We start from the raw sequence: 27730 nt of genomic DNA on the forward strand, positions 1-27730 counted from the left end.
ACCAGGCAGAGAGCCCCTAAACCAAGGGGTCAGCGATAACGTCACTGACATCGTGGCCCTCCTTTAGGGTGCTCTGGAGAGGCTCATGTCACAGTATGCCTCGTTTCCTTGTTCCTAAATTAGGGATGTCTTCTTACTAATTTCTGTGCCAAATGATACTGTTCAGTAACTCTCGTCTAAAGAATTTTTTACTTCTTATTTGCATATGACCGAGATAAATAACACTCAAATAAGGAAACGATATTCTCCCTTGAGTCTCTGAATTGTCTGGGAATGCCTGCGGCATTCTAGAACATTTCTGAGGAAGCTTTGAAGGCGCCTTGCTGAGATAGGCTTTTTTTGCTAGAAACTTGGGGTTAACCCAAACACTATTCTTGTAGTGTTGGTGGATACAGAGAATGCTATCTATTGTTACAGAAAGTAAGTGGAACGCTGATGAAGTAAAGGTTTAAATAATTCATTTTTAATTGTATTTGCTTAATATTCATAAGCCTAAATGTAACACAAAGCAGAAATTAAAGTATTGGATTATATTCGTTTCCTGGGGCTGCTAAAACAGGTCCACAGACTGGTTGGCTTAAAAGGACAGAAATTAATTTTCTCATGGTTCTGGAAGGCAGACGTCTGAGATCAAGGTGTCGGTAGGGCCGGGCTCCCACAGAAGGCTCGAGGGAAGCACGCTTCCTTGCCTCTTCCCGTTTCTGGCGGCTGCTGGCTCTCCTAGCGTTCCTTGTCCTGCTCTACCTGCATCACCACGTGGCCTTCCTCCCTGTCTGTCTCTGTGTCTCCCCATGGCCTTTTATAAGGACACGGAGCTGGATTTAGGATCTTAGTGGATTGTAGGTCATACGTGAGTTAAGTATGACCTCAATGTAACTAATTACATCTGCAAGACCCGATTTCCAAATGAGGCCACATTCTAAGATTTATGGTGGACATCAATTTTGGGGGGGACAGTATTCAACCCACTACAAGATGGATAAAAGGAAACAAATATTATCCAAAGCCCTTGCTTCACAAGTGATAAAGGAAGAAGGTGGACGAGGATAGAATTACAAAATGGGAAAGGACTTCTGGAGGACTGTTTAGTCCCCACAACCCAGGATACTCCTGCAGAAGTAAGAAGTCTGCCCGCTCTCCAGGACGGGGGTATTGCCATGGCCACTAGGAAGGCAGCAGCCCCACAGTGGTTTAAAAGTACCAGTGGGGCTGTGTTTAGGCCTTCCAGAAGTGGAGAACTCAGCCTCTAGCTGCTGGCTCTTCCCCTCTCCTCAAATCCTACGTAATAAGATGAGGAAAGCGAGAGGAAGGATTTGAAAACAGGGAACAGAGTTGGCCTGATACTGGCGAAATGAAAGGTCGGGTTCCTCTTTAGGAGACATACGTTCTGTGTCTAGGGGGAAACTCCCGGTTTGCAGGCTAGGTTGACCCTTTGCCCTGATTCTGCAGAGCAGGTTCCCTCCGAGAGCCCTGCTAACCGGCAGGCCGGTGCTCTTCCCAAAGGGGCTGATTCATCAAGGTGTTTCACCTCCACCCAAAACTGAACTGAAAATGCCTGGAGGCAAGTTCTCCACTCTGTAGCCCCCGGTGTTCTCGGGGCTTCCGTGGCTGTGCTCCAGCGTGGCATCCCCCAGCACGGGGCGGTCATGGCAACTACTTCCGCCCCTGCAGGCTCTGGGCAGGTGAGCATCGCATGCAAGACCGCCCGCTAGAGAAGAAGGCAAGGGCCCAGGAATGGCTGCTGGGTTCCCATAACCTGGACAGCTCGACAGCCTAGGAATGAATGCAGGTGTGTTAGGGCCCCAGGGCTCTTCAGACCTGATCGAGGCATACGGACGAGCTCTTTATTTCTGGGTTTATTTATTTTATTTAATAAATATATTAAATGCACTTAATAAAACTAGAATATTTATAAGTGGAATGTTCTGGGTAGAGAATGGAGACCATGAACCCAAGTGCCATTTTCTTTTTAAATTTATTTATTTTATTTATTTTATTTTTGGCTGCGTTGGGTCTTTGTTGCTGCGCGCGGGCTTTCTCTAGTTGTGGCGAGCAGGGGCTACCCTTCCTTGCGGTGCGCGGGCTTCTCATTGCGGTGGCTTCTTTTGTTGCGGAGCACGGGCTCTAGGCACGCGGGCTTCAGTAGTTGTGGCTCTCGGGGTCTAGAGCTCCGGCTCAGTAGTTGTGGCACACGGGCTCAGTTGCTCCGCGGCATGTGGGATCTTCCTGGACCAGGGCTCGAACCCGTGTCCCCTGCATTGGCAGGTGGATTCTTAACCACTGTGCCACCAGGGAAGCCCCCCAAGGCCCATTTAAGTAGACCTGCTCTTTCCAAATCCTTCTGAGCTGGGTGATGATGAAATCCAGAGTCTCCTGGCCGATGGCACACCTGCAAGCTGGTTGTATGTAGCGTCCTTGAGGGCTCCAAATCCTTCTCTCAGGCTCTGATTTGGGAGGGGCTGGAGGTAACTCAGACTGAGAATATTTTCTTACTCCTTGTGGAGATGGGAAAAGGGAGCTCTGTACCCAGATGGGGGCCGATCGGGGTCCCCGACAGTCCACACTAGTCCTAGCAAGTGGGCATCAAGCAACCAATGAGTCTAGCTATGTGCTGGAAATTCGGGTGTTGAAAGTTCCAGTGGCCTAGAACCTTCATAAGCTGGTGCAGAGGAGCAGGGTGTGGGATGAGGAGAGCTTCCAGCAAGGAATTGAGAGACCTCCAGCCCCTACCAAAACGGATGACTTTCAGAAACACAGCGACAAAGGCCTAGACTTTTGTCACAGGTCCACTGTACTTGCATAGTCTGTGTTCTTTGCGATAGATGACACACTCACTTGTTTACAGTTTCACTTTTTTCCTACCTGCTCATTGGCAGGGGCTCGAAGAGCAAAGAATCCTAGGAAAACCATCAGTAAATGCTTCCTTGATGAAGTCAGTGTGGTGCGCCCTCGCTAAGCGCAGGTGTTCCGGAGGTTGAAGGTTTGAGTCCCACGGTACTACCAAGCCTTTTTTCCCACCTGAAATATGACCTTCTGTTGAAAAGCTGGAAATATTTATTTGACTCCTGCCTTTTCTGGTGGCCAGGGAGGCAGACACCCTCAGGAGTCTTCGTGTTAGTCCAGAAAGCTACCCTTGAGAAGTAAATCACAACATTGGAAATGTGGGTGGGAGACAGGAGGAAGGCCCCCTCCTCATCGAGGGCCTTGAATGAGCCGCCTCCCCGGGGGCCGTGGCCCCCCCTGCAGCCCCTCTCTGTTCTGTCGCCCCTGCCTCCGCCTTGGGTCATTACGGGTTCAAGCCCACACGCAGTTGGAAGGTCATTGGCCTTTCCAGACCAGAACAGGATGGGTTCTTCAGGGTTAGGCGCCGGGCCTCAGGACGCAAGGGCCTGCCTTCCTGCTGGGTCCCCTGGTCACCATCTCTTGCCAAGGACTTTTTCCTCCTGACCCGTTGTCTTCCCCGAAGGGCCGCTTTTCTTTTTCCTTTTTTTTTTTTTTTAATTTTATTTATTTATTTATTTATTTATTTATGGCTGTGTTGGGTCTTCGTTTCTGCGCGAGGGCTTTCTCTAGTTGCCGCGAGCGGGGGCCTCTCTTCATCGCGGTGCGTGGGCCTCTCACTGTCGCGGCCTCTCCTGTTGCAGAGCACAGGCTCCAGACGCGCAGGCTCAGTAGTTGTGGCTCACGGGCCCAGTTGCTCCGCGGCATATGAGATCTTCCCAGACCAGGGCTCGAACCCGTGTCCCCTGCATTGGCAGGCAGATTCTCAACCACTGCGCCACCAGGGAAGCCCAAGGGCCGCTTTTCTATAGGGTGGTTCAAACATTTAGAACCACATTTAGACCTGAATGAACTTTCATCTTCTTGCTAAAGTATCTTCTTGTCTGTAGTCTCCATACACCTCAGCACTTCCTCTTGAACTGCTTTTCTCATAAACCAAGAACAGCAGCAGGGCTTTGGGCCAATAGTTTTTGTGTCATTGGCCTTATTCATAGCTTGTCAGCGTCACTGAGTTGTTCTCACTGAGGCCGGTGGAATAGTTATATCTCTGCCTTGCTTGTGTCCTTCTAAAAAGTAAAAAATAAATATGATCTTAAATGCGCAGGGTAGCAAGCTTATAAGTCACTTGCAGTTAATTTCGTTACAAACTAAATCATCATTCCTTTTTGTCTGCTTTGTAAACCCATGTGTACATCTGTGTCCCAGGTTTCTCTTTGATTAGTTTTTCTCATGATGGTTTAAATAGTTTCAATGAACAAAATAAAAGTGGCACATTTTTAAAGTATTGTAGTGGTGTTATAAACAGGATTGATCTTTGATGTAGGACTGAGTAAAAAAACATACAGCATAAGGAAATTTAAGAATACCGTTGTAATGGATTCTTAATGCACCTTTTTTTTTTAATTGAAGTATGGTTGATTTACAACTTTGTGTTTAATTTCTGCTGTACAGCAAAGTGATACATGTATATGTTCGTTATACATATATATGTTCGTTTTCATACTCTTTTCCTTTATGGATTATCACAGGATATTGAATATAGTTCCCTGTGCTATACAGTAGGACCTTGTTTTTTACCCATCCTCGACGTAATAGTTTGCATCTGCTGACCCCAAACTCCCCGTCCATCCCTCCCCCCAGCTTCCCTCCCCCTTGGCAACCACAAGTCTGTTCTCTATGTCTGTGAGTCTGTTTCTGTTTTGCAGATAGGTTCATTTGTATCGTATTTTAGATTCCACATATAAGTGATATCATATGGTATTTGTCTTTCTCTTTCTGCCTTAATTCACTTAGTATGATCATCTCTAGGCCCATCTATGTTGCTGCAAATGGCATTATTACATTCTTTCTTATGGATGAGTAATATTCCATTGCATATATGTACCACATCTTGTTTATCCATTCATCTGTCGATGGACGTTTAGGCTGTTTCCATGTCTTGGCTATTGTAACTAGTGCTGCTATGAACATAAGGGGCACGTATCTTTTCGAATTACGGTTTTGTCTGGGTGTATGCCCGGGAGTGGGATTGCTGGGTCATATGGCATCTTATAATTTTATGTCATCCCTGCCACTGTTTTGTGTTTCAGGTACAGAGCCTTCATTTTTATTTTGACATTTTTGCTGTATGCAAGTTTTCACTTATCTCGAAAGCCTATCAGCATAGTTAAGGTAAGAAATCATTGAAAGCACTCGATTTCATTTCCTGCCTGTAATCTCTGTAAGGAACTAGTAAGCCGGTTGGGGGGAAGGGGAGTTTGGGGGAGAGCAGTAAGATAAATGGAGAAAATGGATTGTTGAGAAGCAAGGTATTTTGCTGCTTTGGTTTTTAGTTTCTCTTATCTGAAATTAATAACTTTAAAATGGTTTTAGGATTTATAATTTCAGAGGTAGTATACTTTCGGTTATATTCGTTGCCTGTTCCAGAATTCTAAAGCTTAATTAAATATCTATTCTGTCTTGTGTGAACTCTCCCTCCGAATATATCCAGTCTAAAAATGTTCCCCAAATTGCTTCTACGGTCATTAGGCTTTGATCCTAAGTCTGGCAGTGGTGGTGTTTCTCTATTATTCTCAGAACACTGAGTTTCTGTGTGAGTGATGGGTGTGCAGGAAGTTATTAAGCAGGCATTTAACTCGACTTGGGGAAAAGAAGATTAAAGGAGACAATCCTACGAAATAGCCAGTTGTAACCCGGGAAAAAGCAGAGTAGTTTTCTTACCCTCACTGGAATGACATCATTTTGCCTGCAGACTGTCAACTGGCTTGAATGGCTGCTGGGCCTTTATTATAGAAGGGACGAGGAAATGGTCCAGGGCCAAAGGTGGCTCATTTACAGCCCGACTGCCCCCCCCCTCACTTTCTCCTCATTGGCAGGGACGCAGGTCCGGGACTGTAATTCCGTTGACCTTTGTGGTCCCGCTTCCTCTGCCCCCCGGGTCGGGGGGCGGGGGGAGGAGGGGGCCGAGTGCTGGACAGCTGTCCTCTCGGGCTCCCGGCCAGTGGCAGAGGCAGTGCCAAGGCTGTTGCTTCTCTGGACGGTTCTGTGTTCCCCGGTCTCCAGCAATTCCTCCTTGACCCCTAGGAAGCAGGAATTTCCCCCGCCCCTCAAGTCGCTTGTAACATTCTGCCTTTTTTGATGTACCAAGTTTGAATAACTATGGCAATCTTTGCAGACCTTTTATAATGCAGTTTTCAAAAAAGAGAAAAGGATGGGACAGGAGAGGGTGGGCCTTCATCCACTTGACCAGTGTCTCTAATACCAGTACCAAGGACCAACCTGCCCCTGTCAACTTAAATACTCCTAATTCCTGTCTTCCTGGTCAGGGAAATACACATATGGCTCAAGAAAAAGGCAAGTTATGAAAAGGGAAGAGACCGTTGAAGGGACCTTAGAGAGTGCCTAGAACTGAAGGAGCCAGCGGGGTGGGGAGCCTTCCTGAGCCTCGGATGGTTCCTGGAAGGCCAGATGTGGATCCTGGGGCCAATCCTGGCCTGCTGGGGGCGTCGCGGTGCAGCAGCAGCCTGACAGGCTCAGGGCCCGTGTTGGGACTGAGGCAGCATGCTGAGGGGGGCTGGCCACTGGAGGGTCTCCTTCTGGTGGTCACGAGGGTCCCCATTTAGCCAGGAAGGGATGCGGCATTGTTCCAGGCCACTCTCCCGGCTTCCCCGTCGGGGGCTTGGGGCTTAGTGACGAGGGGCCCGGCTCTTAGTTAAGTTTTCATCGGTCACGGTGACTGCCACTGGCTGAGCCCCGCGCCTGACAAGGTGCACGCCTCCCTTATTTAATATCATCATCACGGCAGTCCTGTGAGTGTCCTTTTGAGGAAACTGAGACTCAGGAGTCTAATTCCTCTGTGCAGGCCAGGGCCACCTCAGGTGAATTCCACGGGGTCGGGCTGACTCCAGGGTCCCTGCCCTTACCCTCCCTGCCACAGGGTCTCTAGGGCAGGTGTAAGAAGCTGGGTACAGTCACGGCATCACACCCAGATTTTCTTCAACACGCAGATTGTCTGACTTAGCAGATTGTCTGACTTAGCGCCTTAGACGCGCCTGGATGTGGATTGGCCTAACGCAGAACCCCGGGGCTTCTTCGCCTTCTGAGATAGATAAGATGTCACACTCCATATGATAACTTACTTTGTAATGCCGTACAAGGCTTTCACGTGCTAAATAGCTCATCTTATTTATAAAACTAGAAGTAGTAATGGTGCTGTTGACCCAAGGAACAGTCTGAATTATCTATAACCTATGTTTATTAACACATTATGAGCAAAACAAAATTAAAATATATTTGCGTACCTGGAATTGATCACCAGGGTTGATGAATCTAAAATGATTCATATTCTTTAATGTCACTTACAGTGACGTGACATGTCGTGGTGGCGTGAGGCTACTCTTTTTAGACTTAGTTTAGTCACTGATGAAACCTTTCATTTTTCTCTGATTTTAGTATATAGCAAAAAGGAAAAATAAGTGATAGTGATGAAAACAGGGCTGGGAGGAGGTGGGGTTACAACCTCGCTCTCTTCTGAGAGCTGCTCCAGCGCTAGCCCTGCCTCTTAACTAGAGGCCGATGGACATGTGGGGCCTGCACGCTGCCCGAGGGACACTCTGGGGGCTCTTCCCTGCCCCCCCACCCCCGGGCTGGGCCAGAACAAAAGCCTGAAAGCAGAGGGTTCTCAGGGAGACCCTGAGCTGCAGGGAATCCAAGGTCCCCGAGAGGAGCCGTCACATTGACCGGTCTGAGTGTGAATGTCCCGCCCTCTCTGCACACACGGGACCCAGGAAGAGAAAGCCGTGAAATCCTCAGCGGCAGACAGAAAACAAAGCCTGAAAGGCTGGAAGTGCGTACCTTGGCTTTGGGTGGGAAACTTGCTATCTGGAAAGTTCTACTGTTCCCAGTATTCGTATTTAAATAGGACACAACTCCAATGAAAATCTCAGCAATGTCTTTTTTAACTGAATAAAATAATCTTAGAGTTTATGTGAAAAGAATGACCAAGAATTAATTACCAAGGAAGGTGTGGAAAAGGGAACATTTTTTAAGCCACTATAATCAAATTATTATGGTATTGCATGAGGATAGACAAAGAGGTCAGTAGAAAAGTATAGAAAATACTGTGGAAACATACAGTAGAATGGCTGACAGAGGTGATGGGAAAAGTATAGTTCATCTAATAAATGGTGTTGACACAACTGCAGATTCATCTGGAAGAAATAAAGTTGAACCCCTATCTTATACAGAATAGATGGATAGATTAAAGATTTAAATGTAAAAAATAAAAATTAAAAATCCAAGAACAGGATGATGTCCATCTTAGGGGTATGAAGTTGGGAAATCCAAAGGAATGATGGACGGAGTGGGTGAAGAGGCAGTTCACAGACAAGGGATATACCACTTTATACCCACCAAGTGGCAAAACACCTAAAAGAGTAATAGCCCCTGTTGCTGGCAGTGATGGCGGGAGAAGACTTTCAGGTATGAGTGATAGAGATGTGAAGTGTTACAGCCTTTTGGAAATCATCTGGGTAACACCTGTTGAAATTAAAAATGCTTGTCCTTCAGTCCTGCTTCTGGGAATCTTGTCCATAAAAATGAAAGCGCCAGCACTTAGGAGTTTTTGCATAAGCATCTTTTTTGTAGCATTGTCTGCAATTTTTTTTTTAAAGGAAAAAAAAAAAAAACCTGGCTATTATGTGAACTTAATCAGCAGCTGAAAGTTTGAATAAATTATGGCACATCCATATTCTGATATGTGCAACTACTTAAAAGAATTAATTAGAGCCAAACCAGTTGACTCAGAAAGATTCCCAGCAGGTATTTTTGAGTAAGAAGAGTCAAGGTGGACATAAGTCCATGTAGAATGATCCCATTTAAAAAAAATAGACAGTGACCCAAAAGCTTCCCTATGTATTTCTGTACACCTTGGTGAGTGGGTGTACCTTTGCATATGCAGGTGTGTGTTTGGTCCATTTTCATGTGGCTCCTGTGAACTGACCACCTCCAGGTGCTGTTGTAAATGGGGCCCAGGTTGTCTGTTCTTCCTGTTTTGAGCACTGTCTCATCCACTCTTGCTGCTGTAACAAAATACCATAGACTGGGTGGCTGTAGACGCAGACATTTGTTGCTCACAGTTCTGAAGGCTGGACATGCCAGATCAGGGTGGGTGCCAGCACGGTCAGTTTCTGGTGAGGGCCCTCTTCCAGCTTGCAGACGGCCGCCTCCTTGTAGCTTCACTTGGTGGAAGGTTGAGGGGTTCTCTGGGGTCCGTTTAAAAGAGCATTAATCCCATTCATGAGGGCTCTACCCTCATGACCTAATCACCTGCTAAAGGCCCCACCTCCTAATACCGTCCGTCACCTCAGGGGTTAGGTTTCAACATATGAATTTGGTGGGAACACCAGCATTCAGAGCATAGCAGGCACCAGAACTTTCATTTCTCTTCTAGGACTTCTTTTGCATAATGCTTTGGAGAGTTCTTTTAACCCAGAGCTTCATAAAAGGAGTCTAAAGGACTAGTTAAAATAAATGGACCCACACAACCTAATGAACCCTAGAAAATTAACTAAACATATACACTCTGTATAGATTATGTACACACTCACACGGACACACGCATGCACGTACGTGCGCACACACTAAACTCCGTGTGTCGTTCAAAGGTGAAGCGAAGCTGACACAGCCCCTCTCCTCCTGATGAGGCCCGAATCCCCTGCTCTCAGTCTCCTGCCCGTCTCCCTGTCACCTCCCAGCATCTTCTGGACCCCTTCCCCATTCCCACCGGGCTATCTCCTCCATTACAGACAGTGAGCAGCTCGCTGTAGCCTTGGCCAGAGAACCAAAAAGCCCATGTTTTTGGAATGAATGAACGAATAAAGAGTTTCTCAGGGTGAAGCTGCTGAAGTTCAGAGTTTAGCACATAGAATCTTCATTAATGTACATTTATATAAAAACATTGGTGCCTAAGTGACTGCATGGGCCGGTGTGTGTGGAGCTTACGGGGAACATGTCTGCTGCAGCTCCTGCTGCCCAGTGCTGGGGGTGGAGGGTGCTAGAGAGGGGATCTGTAGATGGGAGGTAAGTGCACCCCCCTGTGTCCCTGCCCCTCCCCCCTACATGGTGCTTCGTAACGTCATGGCCGTTTTCTGCATCCTTCCATCATGTCCACACCTGTCTTCTCTCACTCCCTGCCCCCCACCCACCTTCCAGTCACTCTGGAGTCTTGCGGTTTATTGTGTTGTTGCCATTCCTTTATGTATTACACAGACATTTTTAAACACTTATGAGCCCCATGCACCTGTAATGTTCCATTCTGCTCTTCCCCCCTTGGCGTTTCACAACCGTATTTCTCGGCTGCCACATTGTCTTTTGATTGATCGACTTTTAATCACTGCCTGGTGTATTTTGATTAATTTTATGTGTTATCTGTTGAAAGGCACATGTGTAAAAAATTTGCAAAGGAGACTGCTTTTATGAAAGCAAAGGACTAGCTCCCCACCCCCGAAATGATTTTATAACATGGTAAGAATCAGTTCACCTGGTGAGTTTTTTTTTCTGACAAACTAAGTTTATCTTAGTTTCATTAATCCTTAATTTTCCTGCAAACACCAGGTTTGGGGAATAAAACTCATTGAAAAGTTAAAATATGGCAGTCTTATTAAAAGCTAACATGGTTATTTAAATATTCTCAGAACTCTTTTTTTTTTTTTTTATAAATTCATTCATTAATGACAAATTCCTTTATTTTTATTATTTATTTATTTATTTATTTATTTTTGGCTGTGTTGGGTCTTCGTTTCTGTGTGAGGGCTTTCTCTAGTTGCGGCGAGCGGGGGCCACTCTTCATTGCAGTGCGCGGGCCTCTCACTATCGCAGCCTCTCTTGTTGCGGAGCACAGGCTCCAGAGGCGCAGGCTCAGTAGTTGTGGCTCACGGGCCTAGTTGCTCCGCGGCATGTGGGATCTTCCCAGACCAGGGCTCGAACCCGTGTCCCCTGCATTGGCAGGCAGATTCTCAACCACTGTGCCACCAGGGAAGCCCCCCCTCAGAACTCTTTTTTTTTTTTTTTTTTTTTTTATTTTTTTTTTTTTTTTTAATTTTATAACTACTTTATTTATTTATTTATTTATTATTTTTTTTTGGCTGTGTTGGGTCTTCGGTTCGTGCGAGGGCTTTCTCCAGTTGCGGCAAGCGGGGGCCACTCTTCATCGCGGTGCGGGGACCGCTCTTCATCGCGGTGCGCGGGCCTTTCACTATCGCGGCCCCTCCCGTTGCGGGGCACAGGCTCCAGACGCGCAGGCTCAGTAGTTGTGGCTCACGGGCCCAGCTACTCCGTGGCATGTGGGATCTTCCCAGACCAGGGCTCGAACCCGTGTCCCCTGCATTGGCAGGCAGATTCTCAACCACTGTGCCACCAGGGAAGCCCCCCCTCAGAACTCTTTATGCTCAAGTAATGTTAAGTCTTGTATTGCTTTTGCTTCAGCTTTTCAGGGGGATGGGCTGGAGATTACATTTCTCATATGAAGGAGGAGGGCTGGGGAGAGAAGGGAGCTGAGTGAGATTAAGGCCAGCTGGAGGCCCTGGGGTGCCCCTGTGTGGGTGGACCCAAAACACGCAGCTGCCAGTCGCCGAGCCTTTCTGAGGGCTGGGGACCCGGAGGGGAGCTCTCTGCCCACACCTGCACGTGCTCATCTTCACGGCAGCGCCGGACGGGCCGCGCTCTGCTGGCTTCTTACGGGACCGTGGGGAGTGCCCGTGAGTCGGCCGAGGCTGGAAACCGGCATAGCAGCACCAGGACCCCGGCTCAGAGCCCGCGTTCCTGACCGACACCTCTCATCCCGGGACAAACCAAAACAGAGAACCTCTTCTGCTTGTTTATGAAACAAAAAGGGATGCTTTCTAATCCTTTATATCCCCCGTGGCTGGTGAAGGAGGACGTGGACCTGCCGGTGGGAGCCGCGTCTATAACGGTCCTCTTCCCGGGCTTCCGTGTAAGGCGTGTGTTAGGAACCCCCACGCCAGCCCCGCTCGAGGGTCCCCCTCAGCCCATGGGGGTCCCTGCGTCCTGCCTGTGGCTCCCTTATTGAAAGGTGAATAGACAGCATCAGTGGTGCCTCCGGGCCCGGCTGGCTTCCAAGAGAAGCAGCAGAGAAAGGTGGGCGGACACACCTGACTTCTGAAGGCAAAGAGGGAGGGAAATTATTACATCAGGCGTCCCCGTCCCAAATCCACAGCCGCGTCCCCGTCCCAAATCCACAGCCGCGTCCCCGTCCCAAATCCACAGCCGCGTCCCCGTCCCAAATCCACAGCCGCGTCCCCGTCCCAAATCCACAGCCGCGTCCCCGTCCCAAATCCACAGCCGCGTCCCCGTCCCAAATCCACAGCCGCGTCCACAGTGTCTCAGGCGGGCAGGGAAGGGGCTCCGAGCAGCCCAGGATGACAGCGCCCGGCCTCCACCCCTGGGGAGCGTGAGCTCGGCTGAGGAAAGCTATTTGCAAAGTGTTACTTTGAGTTTGGAAAGCGGAACCTTGGCTAGTTTTAGCGGAAGCTTGTGTTTAAATTACAGCAGAGCAGCCCAGTGATGATGACAAAGCCACGTGACCACAGAGTGGCTGGGTCCCCCGTGCCAGGCCAGGTCTCAGGGGCGTGTGTCCATGTAAAATCAGCTGTCCCGCCGTGGCTGACCACAGCCCTAGCAAGGCGGCCTTTTAAAGGAGATCAGCCTCTTTAGTGACCCCCCTCCTGAAGAGGCGGGGTACCCACAAAGCGAAGGTGGTGGACAGGCCTCCTGGCTGCCCCCCACCTGGTGGACGGGGGTGCAGCTCCCTGCCCGCTGCCCTGTGTCTTGACCCCGGAGTAGATGCTCCTGCCGGGGCCAGCCTTCCCCTCAGCGCCCCAGGCCCAGCCTCTCTCAGGCTGCAGCTCACTAAAGGACGCCCCTTCAGGACCTCTGCTCCCCCTGAGGGCCACCTCCTTGACCTTGAGGACGCCTCCTTTCTGCCCTCGCTCACACCTGATGGATTGGTTCATCTGAGCCCCGTGTAGCGGAAACCCCAGAAAGCGCGCAGCAGGGGAGAAGTGGGAGCCGGGGCCACCTGGGAGGGGACACGTGTGACCCCCAGGTGGCACCGCAGGCGCATGGAGTCCCGTCTGCTGCCCCTTGTGTTTTAAGGAACAAGTCACCTGTTACTCAGGTCCCCGTAACAGGGCGGCCCCGGCTGCCCTGTGGCACTTTTCTGGAAGTGTGGACGCCTCCTTAAGGAGCACCTTGAGCTAGTTTTGGGGGGGGGGGGGGTTGACGTATGATTTGCACATAGTAAAGTGCACGGATCTGCGGTGTCTAGGCTGGCAAGTATTTACATGCTCACCCAAGAAATCATCGCCTACGTTGAAGTCTGGCCCCTGTCCAGCTCCCAGCGGGCTCCCTGTGCCTGGTCCCCATCATTGTTCCCCTTCTCTAGGTGACCGCCATTCTCACCAATGCCACCTGGATTTACTTCCCTCCTCCTGAGCTCTGTAAACAAAGTCCTCCCATTTGTGCTCCTTCGTGTCAGGCTTATTTTGTTTCGAGATTCATCCTCGTCCTTGGTGGACCTGTAACTTGTAGTCAGTGATATAAATCCAGCAAGATGAATCCATTCTTCCGTTCTGGGCAGGTGGTCCCCCATGCCGCCCGGCTGCTCTGAGCAGTCGTCTGTGGGTGGCCCGGTACAGGCTGTGTCGGCTGTGTCTGTGCTCAGGAGGGGACGGCCGCTAGGGAGCTCAAGAAACCGTCCTCATCGGCAGGCACTCTGTGGGTCCCCTGGACACACCGCCCCAGAGGTGCCGTATCCCCCTAGGACGCAGTCACCCTAGGACGGCTGTAAGGAGAGGGGCGGCTGAGCCCCACCTGAGTGCACTCTCTCTCTCTGGCTTCTGTCCTCCCCGTGGATGTCCCAGGGTGAGCTGCACAGAGATTGCACAGCTTCATATGAGCGGGAGGTTGGATTCAACAGCCAGAGCCGAAAAGCCGGGGACAGCCCCGCTCACCAGCCCCCAGACAACGGGACCGACTGCGGCTGGGCCCCATTTGGTGAGTTCTCCGTCCGTCCCCCTGCTTTCGTCCCGTGGCTGAAGCTGGCCGTCCCTGCAGGCCTCCTCCACAGGTGGCAGTCCCCGAGCCGGCTGGCTGATATCAGCAGCGGTGACGATGCTGTCAGATGCAGCTGCGCCTCCAGGTGCAAACTAACCTCTCCTCCCAGCAAACCAGCCTCGCACCTTCAGCTGCTGCACGTTTCCCGTGCCCGTGTGCAGAGGTGTCGCTCAGTGGTCAGACCTGCTGAAGGTCATCTGCAGGTTGCATTTGTCCAAGCTGGACGTTAGGACTTACAGAGCGTAAGCTGTGTGTGGAAAGAAGAGAGCAATCTCAGAGCTGTGGTGTGGGGCTGGCCTGGGGGGCCCGAACCAAAGCCGGTGTAACAGGTGAAACAGAACAGAACCCACAAGCTCACCGCCAGCGATGGGGATTTGACCTGATGGGAGTGATGTTTATGTAGCGATTACTGGAAACATGGTGACTTGATCTCCAGTTGCTGTATTTTCTGTGTTCCCTTCTGAGGACACCAACCCAGACGTAGAGAGCAGAGGTCTCGTATGTCATTGTACCTCTCCCGGACATACATTGGTATTTAGTGGAAAGTGAACAATGCTCTCCCTTTCCTGTTGCTTCTCGCCCCGTGTAGATGAGGGCAACTACCAGCAGCTGCTCGGCGCCCTGGACTACTCCTTCCTGTGCGCGTACGCTGTCGGCATGTACCTGAGGTAGGTCGGGCTGAGACTGCAGGACCCAGGCGGTCCGCTGGGCGCAGAGCGCAGCTCCGGTGTGCTGAAGACGCCGCCCCGCCCGCAGGCGGCTGCTCCTCCGGTCTCTCCTCAGAGACAGGGATGAGGTGGACGCCCGCACACGGCCCGGCTGTCCTGCCAATCGGGCAGGCTGTCCTCGGACGGCTTTCCCGGCCCCGGGGTTGGATGCACCGTGAGCCCTGCCGGGACCCGGTCACTCAGGAGCAGGGCCCTGGCCGCTCCCCACCCGGTGAGCACGGCAGAGATACTCTTCGCTGGTTTCAGGGGCCGCCGTCTCTTTCCTAACCCCGCCTGGCATCAGAGCAGTTCACACAGTGGGTGCTGGGCGTGTCCACCTGGATGCCCCGCTAGGCCGGAACAGAGCCTCCGCTGAGTGCCAGAGGCCGTCCTGCCTGGCGGTGGGAGGTGTGGCCCCCAGAGGCACGTTGCTGGGATTTGGTCCCGGCTTGACTGCTCGCTTGGGTGGCTCTGGACAAGTTACCGCACCTCCTTGGGCCTCAGTGTCCCCTTTGCAAAATGGGGGAAACAGTAGTCCCTAACTCACAGGAGTGTGGTGAGGTTTAAATGAGTTGATACATGGAGAACGCTCAGAACGGGGCCCGGCCCGTGCTGTGTTCCCAGCGTCTGTGACATACGATCGCTACCCCGCTCTTGATCCACTTCTGAATTGGCCTAGGGAGGTGGTAAATATTAGTGGGTAATAACAGGACATGCAGTTGGCCGGTTAAAAACTGCTGTTGTGTCAGTCCAGCCAGGTTTAACAAAAAAACAAAACAAAACTTATAGGGACTAAGGCCTTTAGTCCAAAGAGGGCTTTGTTCAGAGACACAGAGTTTTAGAGCTTTGGGAATCTCTGGAATCCCGGTAAGTGTTTACCTTCTTCCCTGAGATCCACCCAGACTGTGTTATCACCGAGACCTGGACCCCCTCCCCAGCTCAGGACCGTCTGGGTGTCTGGTACACAGACAGGTGGTTTCTGCTGGTGGAGTGGCTATCACCCCTTTGTTGAACTTGCACATCTGCGTAGAGCCGCAGGGCTTGTCTGAGTGCAGAATGAATAACACAGATGCAGCACAGAACAGGAGCCCAGCTGCGGAGAAGGACGGTGTAAGCCTCAGGCGCCTTAGGGCGTGGGCTGCCAGCCGTATTCCATCCTGGGGTCAAATATTTATGCTCTAAGAACCGCAGTTTTACTGGACACCAATAATCAATAATATAAAAAGACCCCAAGGTTGGAGTGTGTTTTTCTCAGTTACTAGAAAACACTAGTTAAACGTGGTTCCCAGCTGGGAGTGATTTTGTCTCCTAGGAAACAGTTAGCAATATCTGGAGACAGTTTTGGTCGTCTCAGCTGGAGAAGGGGGTGCTGCTGGCATCTAGTGGGCAGAGACCGGGGGTGCCGCTAAGTGTGCCACAGGACACAAGACAGCCCCTCGCCACAAAGAATTACCCGGCCCAACATGCCAAGGGTGCTGAGGCTAAGAAACCTGGTTTGAATAAAGTGGTTTTATTATTGGTTATTTATTGGCAAAGATCATTCTTTATGCAACTCGCCAACGAAGGTTCTTATTAAATAATTTTATTTTATTATGAAATAGTATTATTTATTTCATAATAACCTAACGTGAAATCCACAGTGGACTCGTGACGGGGATGAGGGTGTACCCTGCGTCCTTGCGTGCTTCCTTGCATGGCCTCTTAGCGACATCATGACACATTGCTAGTGAGATGGATGGTGTTAGTGTAGCAGGTAACTCAGACGTGGTGGCACCTTCGTTAACCCAGGTCATCGCTGGCAGGTTCAAGCAGGTGTGGCGTGGCCTTTATTACCTGTAGGATCCTGATACGATGTGGAATGCTGTCCATTCCGTTAGGCCTTTTCTTTAAAACTTTAAAATAGAGACCAAATTGAGTCCCAGTATTGTCTAGCAAGACTAGAGGACATTTGTAAGCCCCAGCCGATGGCACTAGCTCTCAGGAGGCCCATCTGACTCTGGCACTTACTCCGTGACCTTGGGCAGATCAGCAAGCTCCTCTGGGACATGTTCCCTCTTCTCTGAAGTGAGCAAGGTGAAGTAGATAATTCCTTTAGCTCTCAAATGCTCTCGAGTTTGTATGTGATCAATTTCTACTCAGCTTAAAATTTGACCTGAATGCTGTTTATAATTTTAAATTACTTCCTCTGCTTTAGTGTTTAATAGGTCATTTGCGTGATACTAGGTAGATCTTTTTTCTTTGCTAAATTCTGAAGGAAGATCTCTCTGGGGTATTTGTTCTCGAGATGAAAGACCAGAATTTTGGAGCTGGTTCCCGGGCAGGCAGGTGTCATCCTTCATTACGTTCCATATTTATCTGACTCCTAGAATGATTACGTGGAAGGAAACGAGACCCACGGAGTGTATATAAAGATTGCCAAAGGCTCACAGTCATTTGTGATTGTTCTCCAGGTCTCTATTCACTTTATAAGTCACAGTGTCAAGCTGTTCCATAGTGACACGTCTTACAAGGCAGTAAAGGACGTATTTCATATGGCACTGGGTAGTGAGGTGTGATGGTGGTAAAGGCCTGTTGAGTGTATGTCCCGGTGTGAAACTGGAGATTTTCACCCTCCCCGGCGGCACTGGATCTGTTTGATTGAGCACCCACTACCTGCCAGGCACTTAACCGAACTTACCTCGTTTGAGCACCCAGGCGGCTCTAGGAAGCAGTTCTCCAGAGAGATTAGCTCTTTATGGCGTCACGTTGCTGTTCAAAGGGAGCGTGGAGGCTTTGCCCCACGTTTCAGCCTTTACCTTAAAGACAAGGCTCTGTCTTTAAACCAGATCGCAGTGCTTGCGGCCAGAGGGTCGTTGGCAAGAGCGCCTCTGGCCTGGCCGCTGATGCAGTGGCTTAATGCCAGCCCGAGGGCCAAGAGACGTGCTCAAGGTCACGGGTGGACCCCTTTTCATATTTGTCTACAGTTCGACAGTTGAAATCTTAAAATACTCTATACATTCACTGGCTGTTGTTTATATAAAACAGGATTAGCTGGCAGGACAAGTTTTTGGTTTTGTTTTTTTAATTGGCAGGCATCATATATGTCAGAGTGTTTCAGTTTTATCATTTGACAGTGACTTTTGTTAGAAGTAGAAAGTCTTAAAAGGTGTTGCCAGTTTCTGGTTAATAAATGCTCCATTGAAAAATAATTGTGATTAAAATTTACTGGAAATTGGAGTGCTTTCAAGTTCTAAAAGCTCAGAGAACAGCATGAAAGCATCCAGAAAGAAATCGCTGGGTCATTTACATTATGGGTGTGTTTGTTTTCTCATATTTGTCTTTCTTTTTTCTCCGTCCTCAGTGGCATAATAGGGGAACGCCTGCCAATTAGGTATTACCTAACTTTCGGAATGGTGGCCAGTGGTGCTTTTACTGCCCTGTTTGGGGTAGGGTATTTCTACAACATCCACAGTTTTGGATTCTACGTGGTGACCCAGGTAAGGTCTGGTCCACGGCTCGCCATGTATGGGATTTCCATGATGAGCCAGACGGGGTGTTAATGTCACGGGTCCCCAGCTCTGCCAAGAGAGAACGTGGCAGGTGGTGGGAGTGGGCACAGAACTGTGTCCTAGCTGAGGTCAGGGTCGGCGCTGGCACATCCAGCCCCTTTTCTCTCCTCTGCTCTGAAATTCCAGCAGCCGTGAAGGGTTTCTTAGTTTCAGGAGTTGCCGCCTAAAGAATCCTATTTGTCGGTACCCCAGCCGGGGGATTGAAGCATGAAGCCCTTCTAAGTCCTTCTGCCTTAATTTGGGTGCATTTGAGATGTTCTGTCTTGTGTCAGACTTGACCACTCTGGGGTTGGGGTCATGAGGGGCGTGGTGTGGGGGAGGAGGTTGAGGGGACTTAGGGATGGTCGACAGTCGGACAGGGTTGGGCGCAGTCAGCGGCGGGGGGGAAAGGCGAGGGCCTAAGGGTGCTGCAGGGGAGTGAGGGCCAGACGAGCGTGCGGCCCGGCCCTTCCAGCGGGGCCCAGTGCTTCCCGGAACTCTGGGCTCTGCCCCTCCCCACAGCCCTGTGGGTAATATTGGCTAGAAGTGGAAAATGACTTGAAACAATGATGCTGAGCTTCCGAGGCTCTCCAGACAGCCCAGGGAGATGTTGCAAGGTCATCAGGGCAAATCGTATGTAATTTGCTTTCAAAATTTTCACCATAGGACTTGAAAGAGTTTGGCTGTTTTAATTACCAAAGCGATGCGCACTTTATGGTGATAACAGAAAATCAGAGAGAAGGAAAAACCTATTTCCCAGAGTCCCAGCACGTTCCTGGAGGGAAGGCTGAGCCTGGCTGGCCCTGAGGCTGGACCAGCGTCTCCCAGGCCGCCTCTGGAGGCCGGTCCTTCCCGGCGGCAGCTGGCGGAGGCTGCCCCTGACGCCCCCGAGACTAAAGCAGAGCCAGCTGCTGATACGCTTCCTAAATCCCTGCTTCCGACACAAGCTCAGGGCGCGCTTGGCAAGTTGGGGAAGTCATCTCTCTAGGCACTAGGTCAAGGTTCTCTAGGCACTAGGTCAAGGTTCTCTAGACACTAGGTCAAGGTTCTCTAGGCACTAGGTCAAGGTTCTCTAGGCACTAGGTCAAGGTTCTCTAGGCACTAGATCAAGGTTCTGCTCCCTTCGGTGGGTGGTCAGCAACAGTACCTTCTTCACGACGTGAGAAGGGAAAACGTGCAATTTACAAGCCACCCTTATGGTATCATCACCGTTCTGTAAAAAGGAGAGGGTTTTTCTCTTTTCATAAAGTTTTAGCTTGGAGAGAGAGTGGACAGCCTGGCCCCAAGCTGTTAACAGTAGTTCATCTCCGAGCAAGAGATTTTCTTTTCTTTTTTTTCTCTACTTACTCTAAAATTTTCACAATAGGCACGTACGACTCTCGTGGTAAGATATATGCGTATATTGTTAAAATAACACGTCTGGCTGCCGAGGCTCGTATCGCATCGGGTTCTGCCCCTTCCTTTTGTGAGAGTCCCCGCTGGGCGCCCAAACCCCTGAGGCCAGGCTCCCGGGTGTGGGTGTCCCCCACTCAGCGGTCTCTTCCTTTGCCCTCTGTCACAGATCGTCAACGGACTGGTACAGACCACCGGCTGGCCCAGCGTCGTCACCTGCCTCGGCAACTGGTTTGGAAAAGGGAGGTGAGGAAGGCAGCCCGGCTTCCAGCAGCGTTCGTTTTCAGAAGATTCTGATAAAAACCAGACCGCTTTATGTTTAGTTTTTCTTTAGATTCATTACAGAAAAAAACACGTCAGTCTACTGTATGAAATAAGATGACTGAAACCTCTGGGTCTTGAGGGTCTAAAATTCAGGCGGGCCTCGGTCCCAGGAGATGCCCCTCCGCTGTGGGCAGGGTGGAGCCTGGGTCATCCGCGCAGCCATCCAGCAGCCCGGGCCTCACCTGGCCTCCTGGGAACCTGGGAGAAATGCAGTCAGGGCCTTGCCCCAGGCCTGTCGAAGCAGAAGCTACATTTTCACAGGACTGAAAGGCACAGGGAAGTGTGACCTGTCCAGGTCACCCAGCGCCTGCTGGCAGAGCTGTACCCAGCCTCTGGTGACCTGACTGCGGTCAGATTCCATCGTAACGTCCGTGTGACCGGCAGCACGGCCAGGCCCACGGTTAGGAAGTGGTCGACGATGCTGGACAAGATGGGGAAACTAAAACAGGAAACCCACTCATCCAGTCTTATTTAGCCCCGTTCATCTGGCAGGTTCTTCAACGTGAACTTTGCTTAATGGGATATTCCATCAAATGATTGTATTTAGATTGCAAAGGCACAAATTTAAATTTGGGGCCTTCTAAGAATTCTAGGAAAAGGCCTCGTTCTTCTTTTAATCATAGAATGAATAAGCTCAGAGAGATGTAATTATGCAGCCGGAGGTAAGGGAAGATACTGCCCTCTTGTAAACACCCCTGGTCCCAAGCCTCGCAGAGGTGGTGTGTTGCACTGCCTGTTTATTTCTACACCAGCTCTCACGCTGTGCGGGCACTGTTGTAACCTCACGTACTGATCCATGTAAGCCCCGAGACATCATTTGCCACCTTGTGTTTTGCTGTGTTGCAGGCGAGGTTTGATTATGGGGGTCTGGAATTCCCACACCTCTGTGGGCAACATTCTGGGGTCCTTGATCGCTGGCTACTGGGTGTCCACATGCTGGGGCCTGTCCTTCATCGTGCCTGGGGCCATCGTGGCAGCCATGGGGATAGTGTGCTTTCTCTTTCTCATTGAACGTAAGTACCGGTGGATGATGACCTCTCCCCAGGAGGGCTTTGCGGGGGGTGGGGGGCGAGTTTAGAAGAGGCTGCTGCTGCTTCGTCCCAGGCAGGGGTGGGGTTGTCCAGCTCTCCCTTGCCAGGAAGACTTCCTTCTTAGGTATGATGAGCCATTGCTATCCTGGTGTTGCTGGATTTTCTGCTGTTTCCCGATTTCTGGAGTAACCAGTGTTGAAACTCCTCCCGCCCTGTCCTCTGGCCCCGTGGCGTTGGGCATGCGTGGTCTTCTGCCACGTTGCTCACTGCCCATCCCACGTGGCTGCACCGGCCCACCCCAATCTTGCTGCCACAAACTGAAATGTGCCTCACCAGCTTGTTTGCCTTCTGATAAGGTATATCCTGGACAGTGTTTTAAAACCATGACATGACTTAAGATCATATACCTTAATTAGGTAAAGAGTGTTCTACCAGAAAATCCAAGCCTTTGTTCCATCCTAGACTCAATCCCAGACTTTTGTTTTAATTGAATTTTAAATTAATTTTTTAAATAGAGATAGGCAGGACAAGCATTCCTAACAATTACACTAACGATAGAGAAGCAGGTGCTGCTTTAGCTGTTACATGTCAGGGTTCTCTAATCCCACAAGCTATTCTGATGAGTTATATTTCGTGTTTACCTCTTTGATTTGGCTTAAAGCAACATAAAATCATATGGTACTAGATAGCTCCCCACTGTCAGCTCCCAGGGACGCGGAACTCAGCTCAACGGTGAGCGTTAACTGTAGCTTCAGCTTTGCATTCGAAGTTGCCGGTTTTATCATCCAAAAGGTTAAGGCACGTGAAGTTTCTCACTTCTTTTTTCTTGTTGCTAATGCTAACCTTTTCATTTTTAAAATAACCGCCACTTAGTGGAGCACACGGGAGGCTCTCAGGCCAGCGTTGTCCTGTCAGTGAACATGGAAGCCAAGGTTAGATGAGGAATCAGACGCCCCCCCTCCCCTGGGTGTGAGCAGAGGTCGCGGGGCTGCTCAGCTCCCATCGTCACCGTTTTCTCCAGGGGCCCAGTAAGCTGTTAGCAACATCTCGAAATGGCCCAAACAAGTGAATTGTTAAACAGATGGGGGCGCGGTGGGGAGGGTGGGTGTTGTGACTTCCTTGCCGACATGCCGACCTGTGGCATTAACTGTCACCGGAGTTCCGGGAAGGATCATCGCGTCACCTGGACTCTCCAGGGGCTGCTTCCACACCATCACCTGGACACCGACGCGCTTCCTCTATGTTAGTGCAGGGAACCCACCCCCCCTGCCCACCGCGTGCCTTCCGCCCGAGGTCCAGAGTCCCCGGTGGCTTTTATTCTCTTCCTCAACTGATGAAGGGGCGGCTCTGGGGAAAGGGGCGGTGTGACAAGAAGCGGAGGGCGTGGCAGTGGACGGGAGCTTGTTTGCTGGCCTGGCCAGGGCTCTCCGTCATCCTGGGCGGGGCAGGATTTCCAAGAACGCAGAAGCGCTGGTTTGGTTTTATAATAAAATGAGAGCATCCTCCCACTGAGCCGCAGCTCCTGTAGCTTCTGAGGGGGCGGGCGAGGCTGGGGGGCTCTCCTGGAGCTGCTTTCCCGCCGCTGGCCATCCTCTCACCCCCCTCCTGTTTCCATGGTAACTGTGGGGCTCTGCCTCCCCCCCACACACTCTGCTGCCCTGCCCCAGCCCACTCTGGGATGAAATGCACTCGCCCAGCTTCCCCCAGGCCCATAAGGTGTTCCTGGGAGATGTACTGGTACTGACTCAGGGGACAGATGAGCGGTCGTGCCCCCTCCTTGGCCTGTGGGGAGGCGGCCTCAGCGGGCACTGAGGATGGACGGGGTCCTGGGGGGCCGTGGGCCGCGGGGAGGGCGCTGCGGGCTGAAGTCCGGACCACAGAGGCTGTTCTCCCCTCCTCCCTCTGCTATCACATTCCTCTGGGCGGTGCTGGTTCTTTTTACCTGGAGTCTTAGCCTTTAGCCGTTAGGTGTTCAGGGTAAATATGTTCAGGGTTGTGCAAGATCGTCCGTTGAGTTCCGTGTCCCCGTTCTTCATGAGGCCACCAGCTTTCCTCTCGCTGGTCCTCCTTTCCTGCCCTCACACCTGCCCCCTCCTCCCGCTCTCCCCATGGCCGGGGCAGGGCACTCTGGTGTCCCGCGAGCATCGCCCAGTCACCTGGTCCTTGCTCTCTCTGCCTTGGGCCGGTCACCTCTCCCCGGGACTGGCCGGCTTTGTCCCACCGCCCTCGGCTGCTCCTTCTCTCCTTGCCTGGCCTGCGCCCGGGTCACCGGGGCCCAGCTTGTGCGGCCTGGGCCACCTTGTGGACTTGGCGTTTCTCCACCTTCCCGCTGAACGTCTTCCTCTTGAGCTCGGGCTCTGGAGGCACTGCTCAGCGCACGTGGCTGTGACAGGACGCCGGCCGACCGTGCCAATGACACTTCCCTTTGGGGGCAGCTCCTGCAGCCGGCCTCACGGGAGGAGGCATTTCTGTGGCCCCCTAACCCTCCCACGCTGGGACCCGGCTCCCAGGGCGGCCCCGTGTCCACGAGTGTCTCAGCGAACGGAGAGAAGCCGGTTCGCAGGCTCGGACGCCCTTACTCCTCCTCCTCGCTCAGCCCGAGCCAGGCCCTTGTGAACAAGGCCTCTCCTCCTGGGCCCAACGCCGCCTGTCAGCCTGAGTCCACTGTAGGCACAGGCCTGTTGCTCTAACTGAGGCCCTCCAGAGCAGAACGAGAGTCAGACCGCCGGGCTCTTTCTGCTGAGGGGGTTGGTACCTGTTCTGCCCCTGGTGACAAGGAGGTGGCGTCTGTATGAGTGATGATGAAAGCCGGCTGCAAGCAGTGACCAGCAAATCCTGTGTCCAAGGGCAGAACACTGCAGAGAGGAGAGACCGGATCCACGTGCATCTCGGTGGTTTACTTCTGCTCCCTCCCGGTCCCTAATCCCCTACCGCAGGGTGGGCGGGAAGGCCCCAGGAGCGCCCCTTCTCGTGACCAGCAGCGAGGGACCGGCTCGCCCCTGTTCCTCCTTCCTGCCGGGGCTGGGCCCAAGGGGACAGGGCACGCCATCCACAGGCCCCTCCAGGGCTGCCTGGGAAGCTGCCCTCAGACGTGTCCCAGCCAAGGGTCACTGGTGCTAATGTCCTGCAGGGTGAAAGCCCAGGAAAAGCCGTGTCCTGGGGACCAGCCACACCCCATCGAGACTGACCCTGGGGCTCACAGCACAGCTGGGGAAAGCCACGGGCTGGGGAACTGCTGATGTCACTGCACATCCCCAGGGCCATCGGGACCATCAGGGCTCCCCAGGCCCACCCTCCGCAGAGGGCAGCGGGGAGGAGCCTCCAGCCCAGGGGCACGTGTGGTCCAGGGGCCCCTCCGCGGTGTCACCCTCTGTATCTCGCGGGAGGGAACGCCGCTGTGGGAGGTTTAAAGCCCCGTGGCTCGGTTTGTGTTTCAGGGCAGTTAAACTGTCTCACCAAAAATTATAAAAAAGACCCGGGTTCTGGGTGATGGGGAAGAAGCAAAGCTGTTAAAAGGCGGCTGTCTAGATTCTCAAGAAGTGGAGTTTGCTTGCCAGGGCTACTCGTGGCCCTAAGCCCGGCTCTCATTCCCGGGTCACACCAGCGTGATTTTAAAGTACGAAGACGAAAAAAGCGTAGCTTCTGGTTTTGTTCGCTTCCGCATGTCCTTCCCTCTGTCGACAAAAAATTAAGCAGTGGATGTAAGAAAAAATTGGGAGACGTTATTCAAGCCAAATTTAAGGATTCTAACCCAGGAAGAGCATCTCAGAAAGCTCTGAGGACTGTTCCGCCCATTAGAAGTCAAGACACAGTTATGTAAGTTTTCTGAGACAGAGGGATTATTGACAGTTTACATAATCCAGGTCTCAGGGGCATCGTGGTGGGTCACGTGACCCCTTACAAGCTCAGGAAGGAATGTTATCTTTAAGGAGTTGTCTTGTGGATGCTGGGAGAATGTTACTCCTCTTGGCTGCGCAGGTATTTCTGCTCATGGGGGAGGTTTGGTTGATGCCTAACGCGGATACATGATGCACGGTGCGGGGGAGAGGGCGCCAAAGGGCAGAGAATCATTTTTATGTGTAAGTTTTTCTTGTCTTGCCGTAAAACATGAATTTTATTTCGCACCTCCTTGCATTTAGGTAAAAGGCATTTTGTTCTATTTCAAGGTAGATGTTTTGTGCCCGCTAATTTTACTTCTAGTTAATTCCATAACATTAAGTGACTCATCCCAAATGTTATTCGGAACCCCGCTACTCTGATCTACTGGTCATGTTTTTCTAGTTCCTTCTGATACTTATCCTTTAAATGTATCTCACATGGCTTGTCACCATAGTGTACTTATGCTCTGCTTATTTTTATTTGTAAACTATTTTCCATATTGCAAAGCAGGCTTCGTATTCGTGACGATTTGCGTTTGTCGGTGCTGGTTTCGTACTCTCCCGGCTTCAGCACGTGGGGATCAGGCAGTCACGGGGCCCGAGGGAGGGAAGGGGCGCGTGTGGGTTCTTGCGGGGGTGGCCGAGCTGCGCCCTCACGCCACCAAACATGCTGCCTCATGCATTGTCTTTTTTCTTAAATTGTTGCTAATTTAGTAAAAGTATCAGAGGGTGCCTTGTTTTGGTTTACTTTCTTGTGTGGGAGGAAACACCCAGCCCTGGTTCACACTGTTCCATGTTTGGTGTTTCAGATCCGAAGGACATCGCCTGTTCTTCCTCCCTGGCCATGGTAAGGACGTGCTCCCTGCTTCTCGTGTCTTCAGTATGGTGTGCCGTCTGCCAGGTGTCTGATGACTGTCACCAGCCTGGCCCTGTCTGTCCTGTCAGTGGGTAACGAAGTATGGACACAGGTCCTGCCCTCAAAATATCGGCAGTTTTAGAAAAAGATTAATCATAATGATAACAACCGAAACCAGACGAGAAGCTTGGTGCGGTCTGGGTTAGGGACTCAGAGCCACCAGGGGCTGGGGACCGGCCGGGCCTCACAAGGAGCGGGGACATCATACCTTTCCTGGGCGGGTGTCGTGATGTGACTACAGGATGACGTAAAGCTAAGCTGGCTGACGTCACTTGAAACTGGCGTCCACACCTGGCAGGTGGCCCGTTAGGACCGCCCAGCACCAGGACCACATTCCCTGGGTCAGTGTCACTGCTCACCGCCACCCCTTTCCTGACCTGCTCACGCCCAGCTGGGGAGCGACCCTGCGGTCTTCGCGGCCCTGCAAGGGCGCTTGCCCCGCCGGCGTCCGCAGAAGTCTCTGCCTACCCCCAGGTAGCAGTAACTCTGGGAGCTGCCCAGGCCAGCTCCCCTCCCCTGGCCTTCGGCTTGCCCTCTCTCCTCTGTCGCTCCCAGCAGGGGTGTCGCCCTTGCACCCGGTTTCCTGCTTACCTTAGAGTAGACCCCCCGAGTCGTGCTCCCTGACTTCCCTCACCCGGCTCCCCTCCTGTCCTCCGGCCTCCACCGCTCTGCCAAAGCCACCCGCCAGGGCCCCCAGCAGCATGGTCTGGCCGCATGTGGTCAGCACTCTGGCCTCACCCCTGACCTGTCACCAGCGTGTGACGTGGTCGTCTCCTCCCTCCATGAGATGCTTCCTTTGGGGGCTTGTAACACGCTCTCCTGCTTCTCTGGTAACATGCAGAGCGCTTTGCTGGCCCTCCTCTGCCAGACCCCCAGACGTGGGAGCCCCCTGGCCTGGTCCTTGGCCCGTTCTCTCCTCGTTCCTGCTCTCACCATAGGAGATCCTGCGCGGGCCTGGGGCTTTCAGCGTCCTCACAGCACCTCTGTGTGCGTTGATGTGGAGTCCCCAGCATGGTCCTCTCCCCTGAGCTCCGTGGTCATAGGTCACACCGCCCGCCCGACATCCCCATAGAGGCGTCGGGGTGTCTTCCCAGACTTAACGCGACCAGAATGTTCTCTCTATTTCACCCCATAATCTTGCTAGGCCCCTGGCATTCCCCGTGTCAGTCGGGGAACCGCTCTCCGCCTCTTGGACAGGCTGGATCCAGAGGACTCACCCCAGCTCCTCCTTCCATCAGCCCGGGGCCCATCCGTCACCAGGCCCGCCAGCTCCGTGTGTGTGTGTGTGCGCGCGTGTGCACGTGCACATGTGTGTACGGAATCATCCTTGTGCACAGCTTCAGACGTACGGGAAAGCGTACCTGTGCTAGAGGCGTTCCTGCACTTGCGTGTGTGACCTGGGGCCCAAGCTGTGTCATCTTCCCCTGCTGACTCCTCCCTGACAGCTCACTGAGCCTCCCCAGGATACATGGGGCAGGGTGGCCCACGGAGCTGGGGCTCCTCTTCCTCTGTCTTCCTCTCAGGGGTCGGTCAGAGGGAGAGGTTGGACTGATTTCTGGGGGCGTTTCATCAGCTTCTGCCACAGCCCCAAGGTTCTCTTTCCCACAGGAACTCTACTCAACTTCCTGTAGGGCCCTGGAGAGACCCGTGTCACAGGGCCTTCTCGAGGGGCCCCAGAGCCCGGGGAACTGAGGGCAAGCTTGGCTGGTTCTCTATCTGCTCTGTCCGTTTGCACCTCCCCCTTATCATAAGCAGAGCTTCTGTGCAAAGCCGGATGCACTTGCAAGACATTTCACAGGTGCTGACTTCTAAGTAGAGCCGT

At 51.9% G+C, this 27730-nt stretch overlaps 1 protein-coding gene across 1 annotated transcript in view; it reads left to right on the forward strand.

Annotated features, from left to right (window-relative positions):
* The window catches only part of SLC37A1 (solute carrier family 37 member 1), a 66900-nt gene that overhangs the window by 7841 nt on the left and 31329 nt on the right, over positions 1-27730 (forward strand). The window contains exons 3-9 of the mRNA XM_059921641.1: positions 5091-5172; positions 13941-14073; positions 14723-14801; positions 18181-18316; positions 19929-20005; positions 20930-21096; positions 25802-25839. Coding sequence (XP_059777624.1) covers positions 5091-5172; positions 13941-14073; positions 14723-14801; positions 18181-18316; positions 19929-20005; positions 20930-21096; positions 25802-25839 — 712 coding nt within the window. The remainder of the gene's footprint in view (positions 1-5090; positions 5173-13940; positions 14074-14722; positions 14802-18180; positions 18317-19928; positions 20006-20929; positions 21097-25801; positions 25840-27730) is intronic.

The sequence above is a fragment of the Balaenoptera ricei genome, chromosome 4 (genome assembly GCF_028023285.1).
Source record: "Balaenoptera ricei isolate mBalRic1 chromosome 4, mBalRic1.hap2, whole genome shotgun sequence".
In the NCBI taxonomy this organism is placed as follows: Eukaryota; Metazoa; Chordata; class Mammalia; order Artiodactyla; family Balaenopteridae; genus Balaenoptera; species Balaenoptera ricei.